At 31.1% G+C, this 18,089-nt stretch overlaps 1 protein-coding gene across 2 annotated transcripts in view; it reads left to right on the top strand.

Annotated features, from left to right (window-relative positions):
* Positions 1-17,553: 17,553 nt before the first annotated feature.
* Positions 17,554-18,089, top strand: part of LOC130451113 (forkhead box protein P1-like) — a 251,029-nt gene continuing 250,493 nt past the window's right edge. For both annotated transcript variants that reach the window (XM_056789920.1, XM_056789921.1), the window contains exon 1: positions 17,554-17,894. In XM_056789920.1, the coding sequence (XP_056645898.1) occupies positions 17,874-17,894 (21 nt within the window). In that variant the 5' untranslated portion in view covers positions 17,554-17,873. The remainder of the gene's footprint in view (positions 17,895-18,089) is intronic.

Here is an 18,089-nt window from a genome sequence, read left to right on the forward strand (position 1 = left end):
GCCGATGAATTTTTTCGCCTAAAAATTTAGTTTCATAATGCCACATATGTTGAACAACAGAATTTTAGCCTACTACATATTGGGGGAAAAGTGCAACTCGAACAGCAATTTTCAATCTTTATAGGAGGTAAACAACTTTTTTCGTGGAATTTTACCGCTGTATAGTATCACTTATTAACCATAAAAATAGTATATTTATTACATTATGTGATTTATCTATAACAATAAATCTTTTTGTTACCTGTTTTGTGATTTTTTTCTTTTAATTAGCACAAAGAATTTAATGAAATTTATTTTTAGAATAAAAATATCAGGGTGTGCAGAACTTTGTACATGTATGCATTTTACATTTACAACATTGCTGAATCACAATTCATCGTAATGTTTAGTAAAAACTTCAAAGGATGGCATTCGTTCCAGTTAATCTTTATTATATATATATATATATATATATATATATATATATATATATATATATATATATATATATATATATAAATTTCTGTACGTGTGTTAGTAATTGAACTCTTTCTAAACGGCTCTAGTGATTTTGATGAAATCTTTTGTGTGTATTCAAGGGGGTTCGAGAATGGTTTAGATTCACAATTCAATCAACTAGGTAATGCTTTATCAATTATTTTTAAACTGTTGTTGATGTAAGAACGTTTTCCATAGAATATTGGTCGACGTTCTCATAATGCGCAAATGGTCTATAACCGCCGACTGAACAGAACAGTAGAAGACAACTAAGGTCAATGTAAGAGAACAAATAGTAAACTCACGTGCAAATGAGAATTCAGAGCAACGTAACCAACAGCTTCGTACTAATACATTAAGCAAAATTATCGAGCACTGGCACGAGCATCGTTTAGTCGCCTTGCGTTTGAATATGACCCTGAAATAGACTATTCATCACATTTGCTATGGACAAAGAATGTCAATATTGTCATGCTTTCAAATACAATGATGAATCGGCCGGTTTATGTTGCGCATCTGGAAAAATTTCACTGCCATCACTAAATCCACCATCAGAAACTTTGAAAACGCTATTAGCTAGAAACACATCTCAATCAAAATTGTTTTTGCGTAAAATCCGTAAATTTAATTCTTGCTTCTACGTGTTGCTCGAGAGTGGAAAAACCATGGAATTTATTTGTTTATACCTCTCCAGGATTAACCAAAAATATTGTACATCCAATGGCATTATGATTATTTCAGTATTTGTAGATAATTAACTCTAAGAATAAATACTCGTTATAGAATAGTTTAACATTCAACCTTTTCACCTTCAATTAAGATGACTTCAAGTTTTTTTTCAACACAGCTTCTACATCCAACATCTCTGAAAGCATACTAATACACATACTCTCTATCGATTGGTTTAATTGTGATAAATATATATGAATGACGTTAGGTGTTGTAATAAGTTTCTGATAAAAATTTTCATTAAAACGGTTTAATTGTTACAGCTAATTTCCAAAAGTTTACATTTAAGACGTGGGACAGGACAAAGTCTGTCAGGTCCGTTAGTAATATCTATATGATCTGTAGGGAAGTAATAATGGAATCATCTTCAATCAGAGAGATTAAAGTGATTAAAATTTATATAAATATTTAATCCTTCCATACATAACATGACGTTATAACTTAATACAATGAAGAAATTTGGAATAATCATCATCGATTTCATTGATGAACTGTTGTGTTTGTGTATATGAGCAATCGCGATAAATTAGAGGAAATATTTGTTACATACATTATCTTACTGAATACACTTTTTATACCATCACTTCACCAACACAACACAACAATTACACTGTCTGACGCGCGTTTCGATAACCAAGAACATAGGATTTTAAATCTTGTACGTTCTTATTCTTTGTGAATTCCCTTCCATTACCATATCTTTCGATTTTTTTACATGTAGTCAATGTTGTCTTGTTCTCACTTCTAGCCCAGTTAGGACATTGCGCGCTTCTATCTTTCATCTGAATAAAAGTACTAAATCTTCCGCATAAGCAACACTTTGGTTTTTCTTTTGAAAAATATTAAACCATTCACCGTTACCTTTCTATAGTTTTTTCCAAAGTAAAGCTTACTAAATTGGTTATCTTGATTGGTAGTCTTAGGTATTTCATTTTTATATACTACTTAGATCTACTGACTGTACCGTTCGCTTGCTTAAAATTAATGAAGAGCAAGTGTAGCTGTAGATTCTGTTCTTAAGTAATACGTTGTAATTTTTTAGGTGGTACCTCTACCTTTCTGAACTTCACTCAACATTAATTACCACAAATAGTTTGGTCATCTTTTTTATGTATCTCTCACGTTTCCATAATTTTTCTAATTGATTGAGTCATATTTGTAAGAAGACATTAGCTACCCGATTTCAATAACTCTGGCGGTATATCATCCCCCCTTAGAGCATTAATGTTTTCAAGTTTTTTCTTTTTTTTTCCTCGAATTTCTTGCTTAGTAGATTCAAAGACATTCTATTGATTCCTTATCTTTAAAAATCTCTACTTCGTCCTCACTATTCAGCAGTTTATCAAATTAGTCTCCGCATATTTGTATCTTTATGCCTAAGTGTCCCACTTGTTCTCCACTCTCATTTTTACCTACACGGTCTTCTTATAAGTGTCATCATTGTTTAGAACTGCTTTTTATTTTCTACTGTATTCTTGAGTGTACCAGCCTTTTTTGTCTTTCATACTAGCTTATGGGCAGTCTCTGACACATTTTCGTTATGTATTCAATTGAAGCTGATATCTCAAAAATTTTGCTATCATTCTTGAGCAGTTTTTCTAAACCAATAACGAAAATGAGGAGAAAATGAGAATCCCTTAAAAAGGGCACCTTAAACTATTCATTTTAAGTTTTTTGAACACAGTAACAACAATAACAAAAACAAATTAATCAGTTTTTAGCAGCCGATTAGACTGAATGCTAAAGTTGTGAAGGATCAAGGAATATGAAATAGAGCGAAATGACAGCTTACCAGGAAATATTGCAACATCTTATTTACAACTTTTAGATTTTATTAAATTTATCAATCCTTTCAAGATGCCTAGATGTATACTGTTCTCAGTTTTGCAAGTAGCATTCAGTTGCACAGCTTTTGTGACAGTTCTGGAGCTTCTTATGGAGCTACTGTCTCATTTGTTGATACATAATGTATAATGTTTTATAATTTTACTTCTGCTTACTCTCATACACAAGAAATACATAAATACGTGTTACTCTCGATTTCGAACATAACTTATTAGATGGATTCAACTATCGTTCTCGCATGGCTGGAAAACAATTTAAATAATTGGAAGATTCAACTTTAAACTTTCCCATATAAGAAACAAATTTTGGATTCTTGAATATAGGAACGAGGCTATGCTTAAAAAGTGCATTCTTTGTTATCGCACAAATCCTGTACATTTTAATCAGTTTATGGGATCTCTACCACCTTCTGGGATTACTACAGCTGGCTGTGCACGTAGTCTCCGTAACTAGTTTGACAGCTGAAGCATTCTTGAACTCCTTCAAGATATTTGTATCACGACAAGGTTTTTATATAGTCACTTGTCTTCAGAGACTGAATAATATAACAAAATAATAACAATATTGTTCATACACACACAAACATAAAACTTATGTTTGTAAATCCTTCTATAAAGTGTGAAAGTATCAGCAGAACAACAAAACGAAAATTCTAAACTGCCAGAATGAAACCATTTTTAATATGTACTAGAATAGCGAATATGTGGAAAGGAGGGAAATAGTGAGGAGCAAATTATTTGCACTCAAAAACAAATGAGTGAAAAAAAATCAGTACAGCGGGACAGTAAATATCATTAAAGAAAGAAGATGAGAAAAACGACAAAAAGGAAACTAATTGAAACAATCACAATTTTAAGGTATGTCGTCTGTCTACAGTAGATATACTAATTGTCAAATAAATCAAGAGGCAAAAGAAAAGTTTATTGGTCAAGTTCGATGGATCGCCTACATGTTATGATCGTGTAAATGCTTTCTCTTTGGAAAATATAACACTAATTACCTGTGCCTTAGCCAAATGCTTGGTGTAGTGTCAAACAAATCACACTACATCGACAGTAATCTTACGTATTTGTCACTGAAATTGAATGCTCCGAATGTTGTGTTCTCTGGAATACTGACATAGCAAAATGTCGTATGGTTCAGAAGGGCTCCAAAATTGGCTTATAAAATAGTAATTCTGAAGTTTTGTTTATAATAATATATACATTCAGTTTTTCTCTGTGTATAAACCAAATAAACCTTCTAATTTTAATTTTCTGCGGATATCAAGGACTCTACACTGCAAGTGTATGACCCTTTATAGCATAATTTATCTTAACCCAGTTTTGTAGAGTAGGTTCACCCACATTCTACCCTTATATTTCGATTATCGATCAGCCTACTAGTAGATGGGGGTAGTCATTATTGCTCTATAGGGTATTTTAGTATGTAAATAAAACTACCTGCATAAAACTGACGAAAAGAAATAATAAAATGTTTATTCAAAATAATTGACAAAATATATTGTATTATATTTCTTGATATAATACATAAATAAGGTGACCTAGAAGTATATTTAGTATTATTTAATATATGAAATTTGATTTTATAAAATCCATGTATATTATTCTGAGAGATATCGAATCACTTCAGTATACAGTTCAGTATACACTATAACCTATCTAAAAGTGAATATGAAGATAGATAATTTAATCCCTTTGGCGAACGCCACTCAATGATATATCTATAATTTTTTTCTTTGATATCAATCATCAATATCAATCATAGTTTCGTTTAAATGTATTACAGTCAGTTTAAAGCACGATATATTTCTCAAAGATACTCTCGTTTACGTTTAACGATTCGTCCTTTTGAAATCCATAAATTGTTTTATATTCAAATTATATTGTTTGAAGATTCGTTGGATACATTTTTGGTAACATTGTCAATCTTACTAAGTTCTATTTAGTCGCTTTTGTTATAAAGAATGATCCGCAATAGTGTTTGATTTAATTGATTGTGATGATTAGTAATTTCTCGCAATAACCCTAGACTTTTTGCTTAACACCCATTTAATATATTTTATATACAAGTCGTTGCAAATGTGGTAGTATAATTGAATAAGCATTTTATCGATACAGAGGACTACATAAGAAGTAACTATCCGACTTGGTTTGTGGCAATGCAATCTTTCACCCCGATTTATTCTCTGATGTTTAAAGTGTGGAATTAGGAATATAATAACAATCAGAATTTTTGACTATTCGTTTTAAATATTCCTCTATATTCCGTATTTTCCCAAAGTATTTCATAAAGAGGTATTTTTGGTCAGTTTAATTAACTGCATTTCTTGCTAGATCAAAATCACTTGTTAGTCTTCCATTTTGCAACGAAAATCTTAAAAAATGGAATTTTATGGCTCGAAGATTCTTGAATATTCAGAAAAAGCAATTGTTTACTATTTTATGCTTCATTTAGTTCTTCCTGTGTCGATTCTTCGTCTTTCTCCTCTCAAATACGACAATAAGAAGAATAAGTGCTGTGAGATTTGGTGACAGATTATAATTCTAATTCTAGTCTTATCTAACACTACTACATCCCTAGTTTTATTGCTTACTGCAAATTTGTTAGGGATGGATTGGTTTCGGAAGCTGCGAAACTGGACACGACAAGTAACGTAAACACTGAATTACAGCTCAAGAGTATATAGTGTGTTCAAATCCACTGCGGAATAATGAAAACGTAATCCTATTGTTTATATGAATTTTTGAGTTTTCTGAAAATGATGTAGATAAAATGATAAAATTTAGTTTATTGCAGAATAGAGTAACTAATGAATGAATCGTTTTTTCTAGATACCCTTTCCTTTCTTAACCGTTCCGTGTCCATACATTGTTTATCAATTGAAAGCCCAAAAGTAGGCCTGTTTTGACGGTACATGCCTAACGTTTGTTTCTAAAAAATATTCCACTTATTATGAAATGAAAACGAACCGATAAACTCATTCTAATACGAAGAATGCATTACACATTTATATGAACAATAGCAAGGCAGAAAAAATGAATAATAAATGAATAAATTCCAACAAACTGTCCAAGAAACGAGATTCTTCCAAAATAAAGGATTAGCATCTGTTTAACTTCATCACCTGTAACTTTGTCCACTAGATTATAGAAGTTTTGTGATGTAATATCTATTTCGAGCTTTCCAATACTTATATATTCTTTATCGGGTACTGAAATTATGTATAAAACTGTAGTCTTAAAAATTACCCACATTAATTAATTGAAAATTGTGGTTTCTTGAATTTTGTTTTTCTTTTAAAAAATTATTAAATTAATGGTATTTGAGAATCAATATTCAAATTGCCGCTCAACATTAATATTATTTATTCTGGTTACTATTCATTTTGCTGTGAATTTTCATTGATTAGATTATGAATGAGACTAAATTTTTGTATGTTAGATTGGGATAGGTCCATATAAGTGAGGTTGAAATTTAAGAGTAACCAATTTGCATTATATGGTAGGGATATATGTTACAGGCCCTCGAAAAACACAAACATACGACATTAGACTGTAGCAGGATAATTCCAAAAAATTGTAGTTGGACAAAGGGGTAACAATAACGAAGACTAAGGACCACGTCAGAAGTTAAGGAGGAGCAGTATTCTTTGAGGAATTTATTTTGGAAGGAAAAGATTAAGTTCAGTGTGTTTGTGCACCCATGTATATCTGGGTGATGGGGTCAGAATTTCCGCTTTGTTCAATTCTATGCTAGTATTGCAGAAACTGCTGGCTGAGATCTCTTATCACTTCAAACTGTTACTACTGTTACTGAAATAATATTCATGTTGTTGCTGGAATGTTATTTTTCCATATAAAACTCCCTCATTAACGATAGAAGAGTAACATTTTCATTTGTAGAACACAATTTTATTATACAATATTCTCATTTATCCATGTTTGTTATATCTACAAAATTGGATCGTTGTTCTAATAATTACATTATATTCTCCTCCTCACTTGATATGTTTCTAGGTGTATATATATTTTCGTTCCCTTTTTTACACTGACTATGTAATGGTTATATAACCTGCTGCTTCGTTGTTTACATTGTCTAATCAATCATACAGCATCACCTTTTTCGATATATTGTTGATTGTATGCAAACGTGTTATTTTAGAGACATGTTTTAACACGTTTCTATTAACTTGGTACGTATGTATCTCTCTAACGGAATCTGTCTAATGGAATTCACTTCAGCCGGATTGAGTTAAAACTTATCAATGATTCATGACACTACAATTTAATGAATATGTCCTATTATTAGCTTCACTTATGTAATGGATGTATGTAATGGAATCTTTGAGCTCGATTTTCGAGTAGTTCAAAACGTCGGATTAATACGAGATTTTCTAACTTATTGAGAAAATTGATTAAAATACAATAATTCTATAAGATCGTATCATTACCCTTGCCAAGTTCATCAGGACAGAATTAAACGAAATCTGTGGTCTCGATAGCTACTACCCACTTTAAACGTTCATATAAAAACCATCCTGACCTAACCATCAATTTAAAAATTTTATATCTTTCATATCAAACCTTAACTTTGACAGGTTGCTCCAAAAATCTGAAATTTTTGAAAAATTTTTTGGTCGTGATACCTAACTGCAAAATTAATAAGTGATAATTTCCAAAGCTTGATGGAATATCATAATAGCAAAGACAATTATTTTCAATACATATTTTTTTATATATATCAAATATAAGTACATACATGTTATTTACTGCTACAATTTCTTTCTTCACGAAATATCCAAAATTGTTAACATATTGTGGATTTTGATTTCCTCATAATGTATATTATTAAATTATCTACCTCAACTATTATTTCTCCCAAACTTTTTTCCAAAACTTTTCTTTTTGCCAATAAAACAGGAAATTGTCAAAAGAAAAGATCATGTGATAGCCACCTTAATTTATTAAGTTACCAATCATCAAATCAAATATTCTTTTTTCATTCATTATTTTTAGTATGAAATTCTCGTATTTCCCACGAGTTTGCATCAATCTCTGTAAATTATTTCTCGATTTCGATTTTTCTACAAAAATTTCTCTCAGTCAGGGCTTCGTGAAATTTCCGGAGAAACATCTAGACATCTTTTTAGATGTTTTGTTAGACTCTTGAATAGGAAATTATGAACGAAAGAAAGAGTAGCAGAAGAGCCGAATAAAAAGAAATTAGAAACCTAATCTATTCCGAAAAATAGCTAAAACAGTGATATCTATGAAATAAAAGCTGTTAAATTCAAAAACTCCTCAGAGGAACTCATAAGATAAAAAATTTTATAATAATTAATTCTAGCTTAAACATTGACAAGTGACAGAGCTCATGATGATCTAAGAAATAAGTTTCTGTTCTTTATACTATCCAAAACTGCTTAAAAACTATTGCAGTCCAAAAAGAAAAAAATCTATTTAATTTAATAATATACCTTGTTGTGATATAACCATTTATTGAAAAATGCGATAAAATATAAAATGAAATATTAACATATTGCCAATCTGTTATTTTCAAATCCCACGTCATCGGTACTTACGAATGAAGCAGATGGTGCCTATTGTGACTTGGAAAGCATACTTTTTGTCTTCAAATGACATAAATGAGTTAAAAAATTGTACCCTTTACAACTTTTACAGATGCTGCATGATGATTTACGTCACTGCATCCGAAATACAATTTGTCATTCATTATGAAAACTAAGACTGCGTCATCATGCCAATATAAAAGCACAGAAGTTCAACTTATGAGATGGAGCTTTTTAAACTGCAATGTAAATATAATGCATCCCAAGGAATATTATTAGTAGAAGCCATATAAAAAATATCTTAATATATGAACAATTAAGATATTTTTTCGTCAACATATATAATTTAATACGATTTCATTAAATCATGTGATAAATATAACTATTTATTTGGAACACAATTATTGATAATGATAGAGAGGATGAAAATTATTTTTCTACTCCAAATTTTAATTGTGAAAGCATTAATTCTATGCACGTGCTTTACATACAAATTTAAAATCGGTAACATTATTTGTAATTCTAATCTCATCCTTCAATTTGATTTCTTTATGATAGCATTTATACATTGTATTCAAATATGAATTTTTATTTCCTGTGAATTCTAACAGAAAAACAACACTTATTATATTTTTATATTTGCAAAAAATATGGTACTATCCAATTCCAAATTTGAATAATAAACAAATAACTGAATTTTTTTAATCATGATGTTTTTGCCCCTAGTATATATCAAAGAAACCATATTAATAAAAAAGCTTATAAAGTTTTTTCTATTTTTATTTTCGAATCCAGCTTTTCTTGAACAGATACATAGTTAACATTTGACAATTTGACAAAACAAGGTGTATGTCAATTTTAATAATTCTTGAAATGAGATAATAATTAGCTGGGCAATAAACGAACAACATTGAGGGTATTTGTAAAAATTTTCAGTACTTTTCAGATTATTCTGTTAGAGAAGTGAATCCATTGCCAAAGCCCTTATTCAGAAGAAAAACTGCTTGTGTCATTCCAAAACAATTTGCTACTATCTCGAAAGAATTCGCTATACTATGAAAAATAAATTATAAAATTTATTGTAACGTGTGAAAATGATGAAAATATTAGAAACACTATCAATTGTATGTCCATCATACAATAGCAAGTTTTACTCTAGTCAGAATGCTTCAACTTCAAGAAGTACTTAAAGAAACTCGAATACCAAGCTAATATTATTATCAAAAAAATCGTGGACAGTTTTAGTTTAATGAGAGAAACTTCGAGAATGAAACTCCGTCACTTAATGTTTCGGTCAGTGAAGGCAAGTTTTTCCGGAGAAGTAGCCAATAATAATGCTAACTCACACAGTTTCTTCTTTATGCCCGTAGTTTTAGCAGAGCTTCGCAGTACAATTAATGGTATCAAAAATAATACTCATTTGACGGACTTACATCAAAAATATTTTCAGGTCTGCCAGATGGCACATTACATCACCTTACCACTGTAATTAACGTTTCATTTCAAAATGACACTTCCCAATTGCCTTAAGACGTTTATAATTATACCTCTGTATAAAGGAGGAGATAAAAATTAAGCATCGAATTATCGCCCAATTATACTCCTTCCCACGTCATCTAAAATCATAGAAATATTAATTAAAATGACGCTTTTATCATTTTTGTTTAAATAGGAAATAAAATACTTACTACCCATCAATTTGGATTTTTGTGTAACAAATACACAAATGATCCTATATTTTCCCTCCTTAATAATGTATACTCTAGCCTAAACAGCCATCACTCCACTGAAACAAGTTTTTGTGATTTTTCTAAGGCTTTCGATTGTGTTAATCATAATATTTTAATCAACAATCTGCAATACTGCGCTTTCAGGAGAACACCTCTCGCATGGTATAAGTCATACCTTACCAACAGAAGTCAGCTTGTAATTGTGACCCAAGGCTCAGTACTAGGCACTATTTTGTTTCTTCTGTTTATAAACGACATCGCCTATCTAGACAATAGTATCTCAACGTTTCTAAAACCAAAGTTTTATCATATAAAAATAAATTGCATCCTTTTTTATTAAGCAGCACCACCATTGACGTCCTTAAATCTATAAAATTCTTAGGGCTTGTTGTGGACAATTCGTTGAAATGGGAGTTATTTATTGCCGCATTATCTAAAAAAATAAGTTCTTCCTGTTTTGCGCTGAGATCAGTTTCCAAAGAACTGAACTTATCCACCTCCTCAACAGTCTATTATGCCCTTATTGAGTCGCATCTCAGATATGCGCTTCCCTTTTGGGGTACGTGTGGTGCGACTCAATTCGAGCGATTCTTCACACTACAAAAGAGAGCTGTTAGATATTTACTCAGACTAAACAGCAGGGCTCACTGCAGGGACTTCTTTAAAAGATTAAAAAAAATTCCTTATTCATCTTTGAATCCGTTTGCCTAAATTCGTAAGCACGTTTTTCCAATTTCGTAAAGATCGTTGCACGGATATCCACTGGGGAACGCGGAGTACGACCTTTACCTACCTACTCCACGTTCAAAATTAGTTAAAGGTTCAATATTTTACAATGCAAACAAAATGCACAATCACTTACCAATTGAAATCAAATCAATATCATCTTTTCCCGCATTCTGCAATAATTTGAGGGCATATTTACTGGAAATTGCCTTCTACTCTGTAAACGACTTCTATTCTAATAATTATATTTAGTTCCGAACATGCTGCATACTAGGTAGTTTAATTTCTGCTATGGACTTATATACGACTTATATACTAATTATTATCTATTACTATTACCCATAATTTGAATTTGAAATTTTATTTTATTTAGTTATTTTCATGTTTGTTTTTTCGTTTTTAGAAGCTTTTGTCTTCAAATGGTAACAATTTTTTGACAATAGAGCATTTCTCTCTCTCTCTCTCTCTCTCTCTCTCTCTAAATCAACTAGTTCCTTCAAATGAACTTCGGGTTAAATTTGGTTGATTACTGTCTGTGGTTCAAAAACTACGGAGGGCTTGATTTCTGCAGCTTTTTTGAGTACTTTGCAAGACACGGTTGACCCAAAAAAATTGATAGCTATCAATTTTGACACTACCACTGTAAACACATAATACACAAATGTTTCCTCTCAAATGGACTCTTAGTTTTTCGTATCATATATTTTTTAACAAATTTTATCTTCCTGTCCAAAGAGGCGATTAGGAAAAATCAAGTTTTTTTAATACGATTTGGAAGCTAAAATTATAAAATTTGAATCCAATAAGTAACGAAATATGTAACAAAACTATTAACAAAGTATTTGTAGCTATAGAATATCTAACAAGTTTAGGACTAAGAAGTATATCACCCATAAAATTTAGCATGCCTAAACGTAGAGGCAGAAATCAACAGGCATTGGAATAGAGTTAAAATGACAAGTTTATAAGTGATGTCTCTTAGACAATTGAAAATAACATGTTGTATCCATATGTCGAAAATTTCATTTTTACAATCACTCACTCTAGTCACTACTGCCATAATAGATGATCATTTTTTAATAGGGAATTTACCATGTGGGGCCTTCAAATGGAGTATTCAGGCACAATGATTATTGATAATTTTTTAGTTATTTAAAGTAGAATGTCTCTCAAATATGATAGACCTGATTTCTTATTGTATCATTTTTTCTGTTACATCAAAAGTAAATTAGAACAAATTTGTTTCAAAATCATAATTAAATCTAATATAAAAAATTTGAAGTTATGATACTTTTTTAATCAATATTCAATCAATGGATTAGATGCTGCAAATGATACAATTGTTCGAAATTAAGTTTCATAAGCATTGCTATTTAAATAATTCTCTACTGTAATGAGATAGCCAGCTTGTAAAAAAGCAGATAATCTTTCATGTAACATTTTCAATTTTATAAGTGCTAGCAGGATCAATAGTGTGGTTTCATAAGTCGAGATATGTTTCTCCGTCAAATTTTTTTGTTGGCGAAAAATGACTAAACAATACGATCCCCATGAATACCGGCCCATTCGTTTAATTTAAGAGGATTTTGAGTATGTTTCGTGGAATACTCTAGGGTTCGTGACAGTCCAGTAACGGTATTCATCCGATAATTTTTTCGCAATAGATATTATTTTGTCATTCAGAATTACATAAAACCGAAGTCCCGTGTCTAGGTTATTACGTCTTGTAATTTTTGATATTTCAGAACCCTATAAACGGTAGTGATTGGAAAACCAAATTATCAGGAATGTTTTCTCATACTTTTTCTGGCATATACATTAATATGGCCTAGCATTGCTACTTTTTCCACATTTTGAAATGAAACTTTAACAAACCATATGCTTGTATTCTATTTTTAAATGAAATTTAAAATCATTGACAACCAGTATATCTGGATTCTTCATCTAAATTCTATAAGATATATGGGGTCGTATTCACAATGAGAAGTTTAATGGAAGGGAGGGATTTGAGAAATGATTCCTACCTGAAACAAAAGACGACATTTCCTTTAAATTTAGAGAATACTGATCGCTCTGTGAAAAATTACTATTTTGAAATAGTATCGACCACTAACTATATAGGAATAACGTTGAAAGAAACAGCCAGAGATAGGATAAAGGAAAGGATACAAAAACGCTATCAAGTTTATGAAAGAAACAAAAACATATTGAAAAACAAAAACATAAACAAACAAAACAAAATAAAAATATACAAGACCCTAATAAGACCAGTAATCACGTATGCGATAGAAACAACAGTAATCAACAAAATAGAAGAAGAAGCACTTGACAGAAACGAGAGAAAGATGATGAGAACTATAACAGGTCCACACATAACATAGGAGAGCAAAGAAAACCGAAGAAATTGAGAAAAAGCTGGCGAAGGAAAATATAGTGAGATACATAAAAGCACTCAAAGACTCAACTGGGCTGGACCTATAATGAGAAGAAAATCAACTGAAATGATCAAAATGGACGCAATGGACCCCATTGTGTACAAGGAAAAGAGGTAGGCCGAGAAAGACTAGGAGAAACGAAATATAGGGGAACATAAGAGCACTTTAATATAGAGAACTGGAGAGCAAAATACCAGAACCGAAAGGTATAGAAAATAGTAACAAAAGAAGCCAAGATAAACGATGAACTATGAAGAAAACAAAAATAGAAAACGAGGAGTAATCCACTGATAAAAGGATTTTAAAGCGCTGAAAGCAGTACCCATAATCTAAAGGATTGAAAGGATAATTTTAAATGAATTTCACTGAAGCCTCATTACATAGCTCAAAAGGTTAAAGCATTTATCTGCCTTTTATTGAAATACTCTACAAACCGCCCATGAACTGTAACTGTGGTCATATGCCGTCGATTGTTGTGAACCGCCTTAATCCTCCGCAAATTAAATTGTTCTTCAATTTGATTTTGGAAAGTTTTTTCCAATAATTGATAATAAGTTATTTTCACTATAATTTAAATATGCAAAATAGAGCTTCAACTCCACGTTGATGAGTTTATTCTTATATTTTTCTCAATTTTACTTTATTTTTTGATAACTTGAATAAGGCAACCACAAACAAGCTTAAGACTAGATATAAATATTATATTCGTTTTTAAAAAAAATACAGATAGTGGACTTGAATATATAGGCAACACTATAAAAAAAAACTACAAATAGAAAACAAACTGTTTCGAAATCCATTTGCATCATGGGTGCTGTAGACTTTTCCTGGATAATGGATTGACCATATATCAATTAACGGTGTGTATCTAGGAAGTCCTTTATCTCAGGGATGATTCATTTAATAAATGATACATATAAACGGCAAGTAGAGATGTTAGTGAAAATTTAATTTTTTTTTACATGCATTTGAAAGTGGGAAAATAAAATGAAAAAAATCCTAGTCATCCCCGATTCAAGTCAATCAATAATTTCCGCTTTAGCCAGTCAATACCATAATATTCCATTTTTCGAGAAACTTATTTCAGACGCCAAAAAATTCAGTTAAAAATATCAAAGATTTAGACTCAAGCTTCTCGATACTTGTGATATGTTTGCTGGCAGTATACAGTGTGCTGCCTATCATATATTGCCGATGGTTTTAGTATTTTTAACGTATTTGAGTGTATATTTCATTCACTTTACATAAATTATGGTCAAAAAATAGATGAAATTAATGTAATTCGTTACTTCGTATACTTTCTTTGAAGAAAATATGTCAACCCAGTTAAAAAAAATAATCATAGATTTTATTTGGGTAAGCTACGTTCCTGGAAATGGAACTGACCATGTCCGTGAGGATATTCTAATTATACTAGTATTTTCGAAAACATTTTCAAAAGTTGTCCTTTGAGTAAAAAATACGTGAATACTATGAACTTAATGAGGCTATCTTATCTTTTTTTAAACTTAGCCATGAGGGTTTCGTGGATTTTTCTTTATACTTGTTTTTTATGTTCATAATTTATTCCTTTTAAAATATTTAGCCTTTCTCTAATTTTAGTGCTATGTAATTTTTACACAAATGATGATTAAAAAGAGAAAACATGTTGAACAAATAAACTAAGAAGGAGAATACGAAATTAAATGTAATAGAAAATATACCATTCTAATAGGTTGAGTTGGCATCTACAAAGCATGTGTCACATTTATGAACGTGCTGAGTATGTTATTTAGTGCTTTCAAATAGTTTTTTGATGTGAAATTCACAAGTGAAGCAGCTGTAACTAGTCACCTGTGCACTAACTCAGTAATTATTTTTATTTTCTCATCTGCATGCAATACTCAGCGTTTACACTACATGGAATGGAAAGAATTTTTGTCGAAAAATTCAAGAGTATGTATCTTTGTTAATGTGAAGGAGAAAGTACTATCAATTAGAAACTACAGCATAAAATTTAAAATAAAATAAAAAAAATCATTGTTAATAATCTCGATAGTGATATTTAGGAACAATTGTATAAAATTTTTTGCCGATGTCTAACAGGGATATCGAATTAGGTTAGATCGTTATTAAGTTTCAATAATATGATTTAATTCATAGAATAAAATCACTACTACGGGCTACTGAGAAAAGTTCTGTTACGTCGTGCATTATGCAGCAACTTTATTGAACACTTTTCGAAAGTAACATCAAGAAATATAAATTATTGTTTCAAGTAGGAGGCATGTTTTTGCAAAGGAGACTTTTTGCTTTGTTTTAAAATGTGTTTATCATTTGTTTATGTTTCTTGAGTAAAAGACAGTTTTCAGTTCAGTTTGTTGAGAGCAGAATCATATTCATGTAGGACATTTTCACACCATGGTACGACTTTATGAGTGGAGAAGAGACAGGTTTACCTATGTGGTTTACTGTCGAGATAATGGCATTGGTAATAGCTTGAAGGGAACTGTTATCTTTAGTTGGATGCAAATACGTCAAATACAAGGCAACACGACCTACCTTAAAAATATCAGTTTTTAACATTGACGCTTATCTCTATGAACTGTGCTTCTTTTCATACTAAATAAACTCTTTATATGAATGTAATATCGCCAATTGTATGAAATAAAATTGTGTGAAAATACAGCTGTTGGTTCCGACGATATTGTATATAGCTTCCTAACATGTTCCATGGTGCAAATATCTAAACCTTCTCAACATAATCTGAATCACGCAACGATTGTCAGCGTGAATCCATTCTCCATTTAATTAAGAACGAGTAACAACCTACCTCAATGTCCAAGCTTTTCTCTAACCTAGACTAACTGCAACTAAGTTGGAATTTTTGGAACCGTTGGTGATACAAACTACAAAATTTCAATAGCACTTAACAGTCCACTCAATAACAACAATTTCTATTTAAGCCGTTTTAAATGAACTTTCTCACTGTAACCTTTGAGATTTTTTACTTCTCAGGCGCTCTGTTAACGTGAACTTTCCTTCTCTCATTTACAGAGCGATAGAGTTCTCCTGGATTGCACATTATTTATACTATAAATAATATGCCCACCTACTTAACCCATTTCATAATATTTTTGTTCAGCTTTGCACTGGCCTTTATCGCTTTGGATAGTATTAATTGTAACGCTGAAGGCTTTCACATGATTACGTCTGCAGCGTATTTCCAAGCTAAAACGTGAATTATCTTCCCCTGCTCAAAGATCCTTCATCAAACGGAACAGATTTATGTTCAACCTCACCATTATCATCCCTTCTCCACCCTCAATAGAACATGTACATCCCGAACTCACTATCCACTAACTAACAACATACATGATACCAGCCCCTTCTTAATCCAAAAGTATCACTTATTTGACTCCTATAACACATCAGGTTAAGATCAATGACCAATATACAAGAAAATGTCACCATCTCGACAAAAATCTACTTTAGTTAAGACTTAAAATCGTGACAAATTTGTTACAGTATACAACTCTCCGTGAAATTTATCTCATCCAGATATTTTCTTCGACAGAATTAGCATTGGGCCTACATCAAAAGCAGAAGAAGAATTTTTATCTAAATATTTATGTGGGAACGGTATATATATTTACTTCGTGGTAAACAGTTAATAGTTTTGTCACAAAGTGTAAGTTTAAACACAACGTTAGAATGAATTTAATAGAATATTGTAATGTAATCATTATTAATAGTTACTTTGTTCAAAAAATATTCTATTGTGCTGCTTTTTTGTAATACATATTGATAAGAATCAACCAAACAAATAAAAACGCTAAACTGCTTTCCACATATCTAATCTGCACATTTTTTTACTACATTATAGTTGGCACACATCTGTGCACAGGACTTGTTTTCGAATAGTTTTTCTTGCAATCTGTTACAATCCGCCCCTGTGAATCTCCACTGAAGGCAGGTGTAGTTAGTTTGCTTTTGCATTTCTCTAAACTCTAAATATAAAACTGTGTAAACAACATCTCTCATACGGGTTAGGCGAGCAGACAAGTAAACAGTAAACAACACAGCACACAGTGTATGCCGCTCGACCGTATGCCTACACTCAGTAGGTTTCTGACTATATTTCGTTTCGCGTCGAATAAATTCATTTCGTACGTTCAACTGTCTCATTGCCGCTGCCGGTTTATTTGAATTTCCCGCCCAAACCTATTACGTAACCTACTTTACTGTTCTTTGACGTGACAAGACGAGATTGAATTTGAAAGTGCGGTGGTTTGTATTTGTGAAGTTTGTTGTTTTTTTTCAAGATGTTAATTTCGAGTTAAGACTATTTGGATTTACTAGCTTTATGGATTTTCTTTAATGTGTAGTAGAGTTGATGAGGTATTTATTAATTTTCGTTTGCGTAATGCGTTTTATTCTAATTTTCTAAATTTTTCTAAATATTACCAGTATCGATGTATTGAAATGTTTGAATGGTGTTTTCTCACATTAAAAGCGACATAAAGTATTTCTAGTCAAGTTATTCACACACTTAAAATAAATCTACTGTAAGAAAAAGTTTGGTATGTGTGATAA

This window comes from Diorhabda sublineata, chromosome X (genome assembly GCF_026230105.1).
Source record: "Diorhabda sublineata isolate icDioSubl1.1 chromosome X, icDioSubl1.1, whole genome shotgun sequence".
Classification (NCBI taxonomy): domain Eukaryota; kingdom Metazoa; phylum Arthropoda; class Insecta; order Coleoptera; family Chrysomelidae; genus Diorhabda; species Diorhabda sublineata.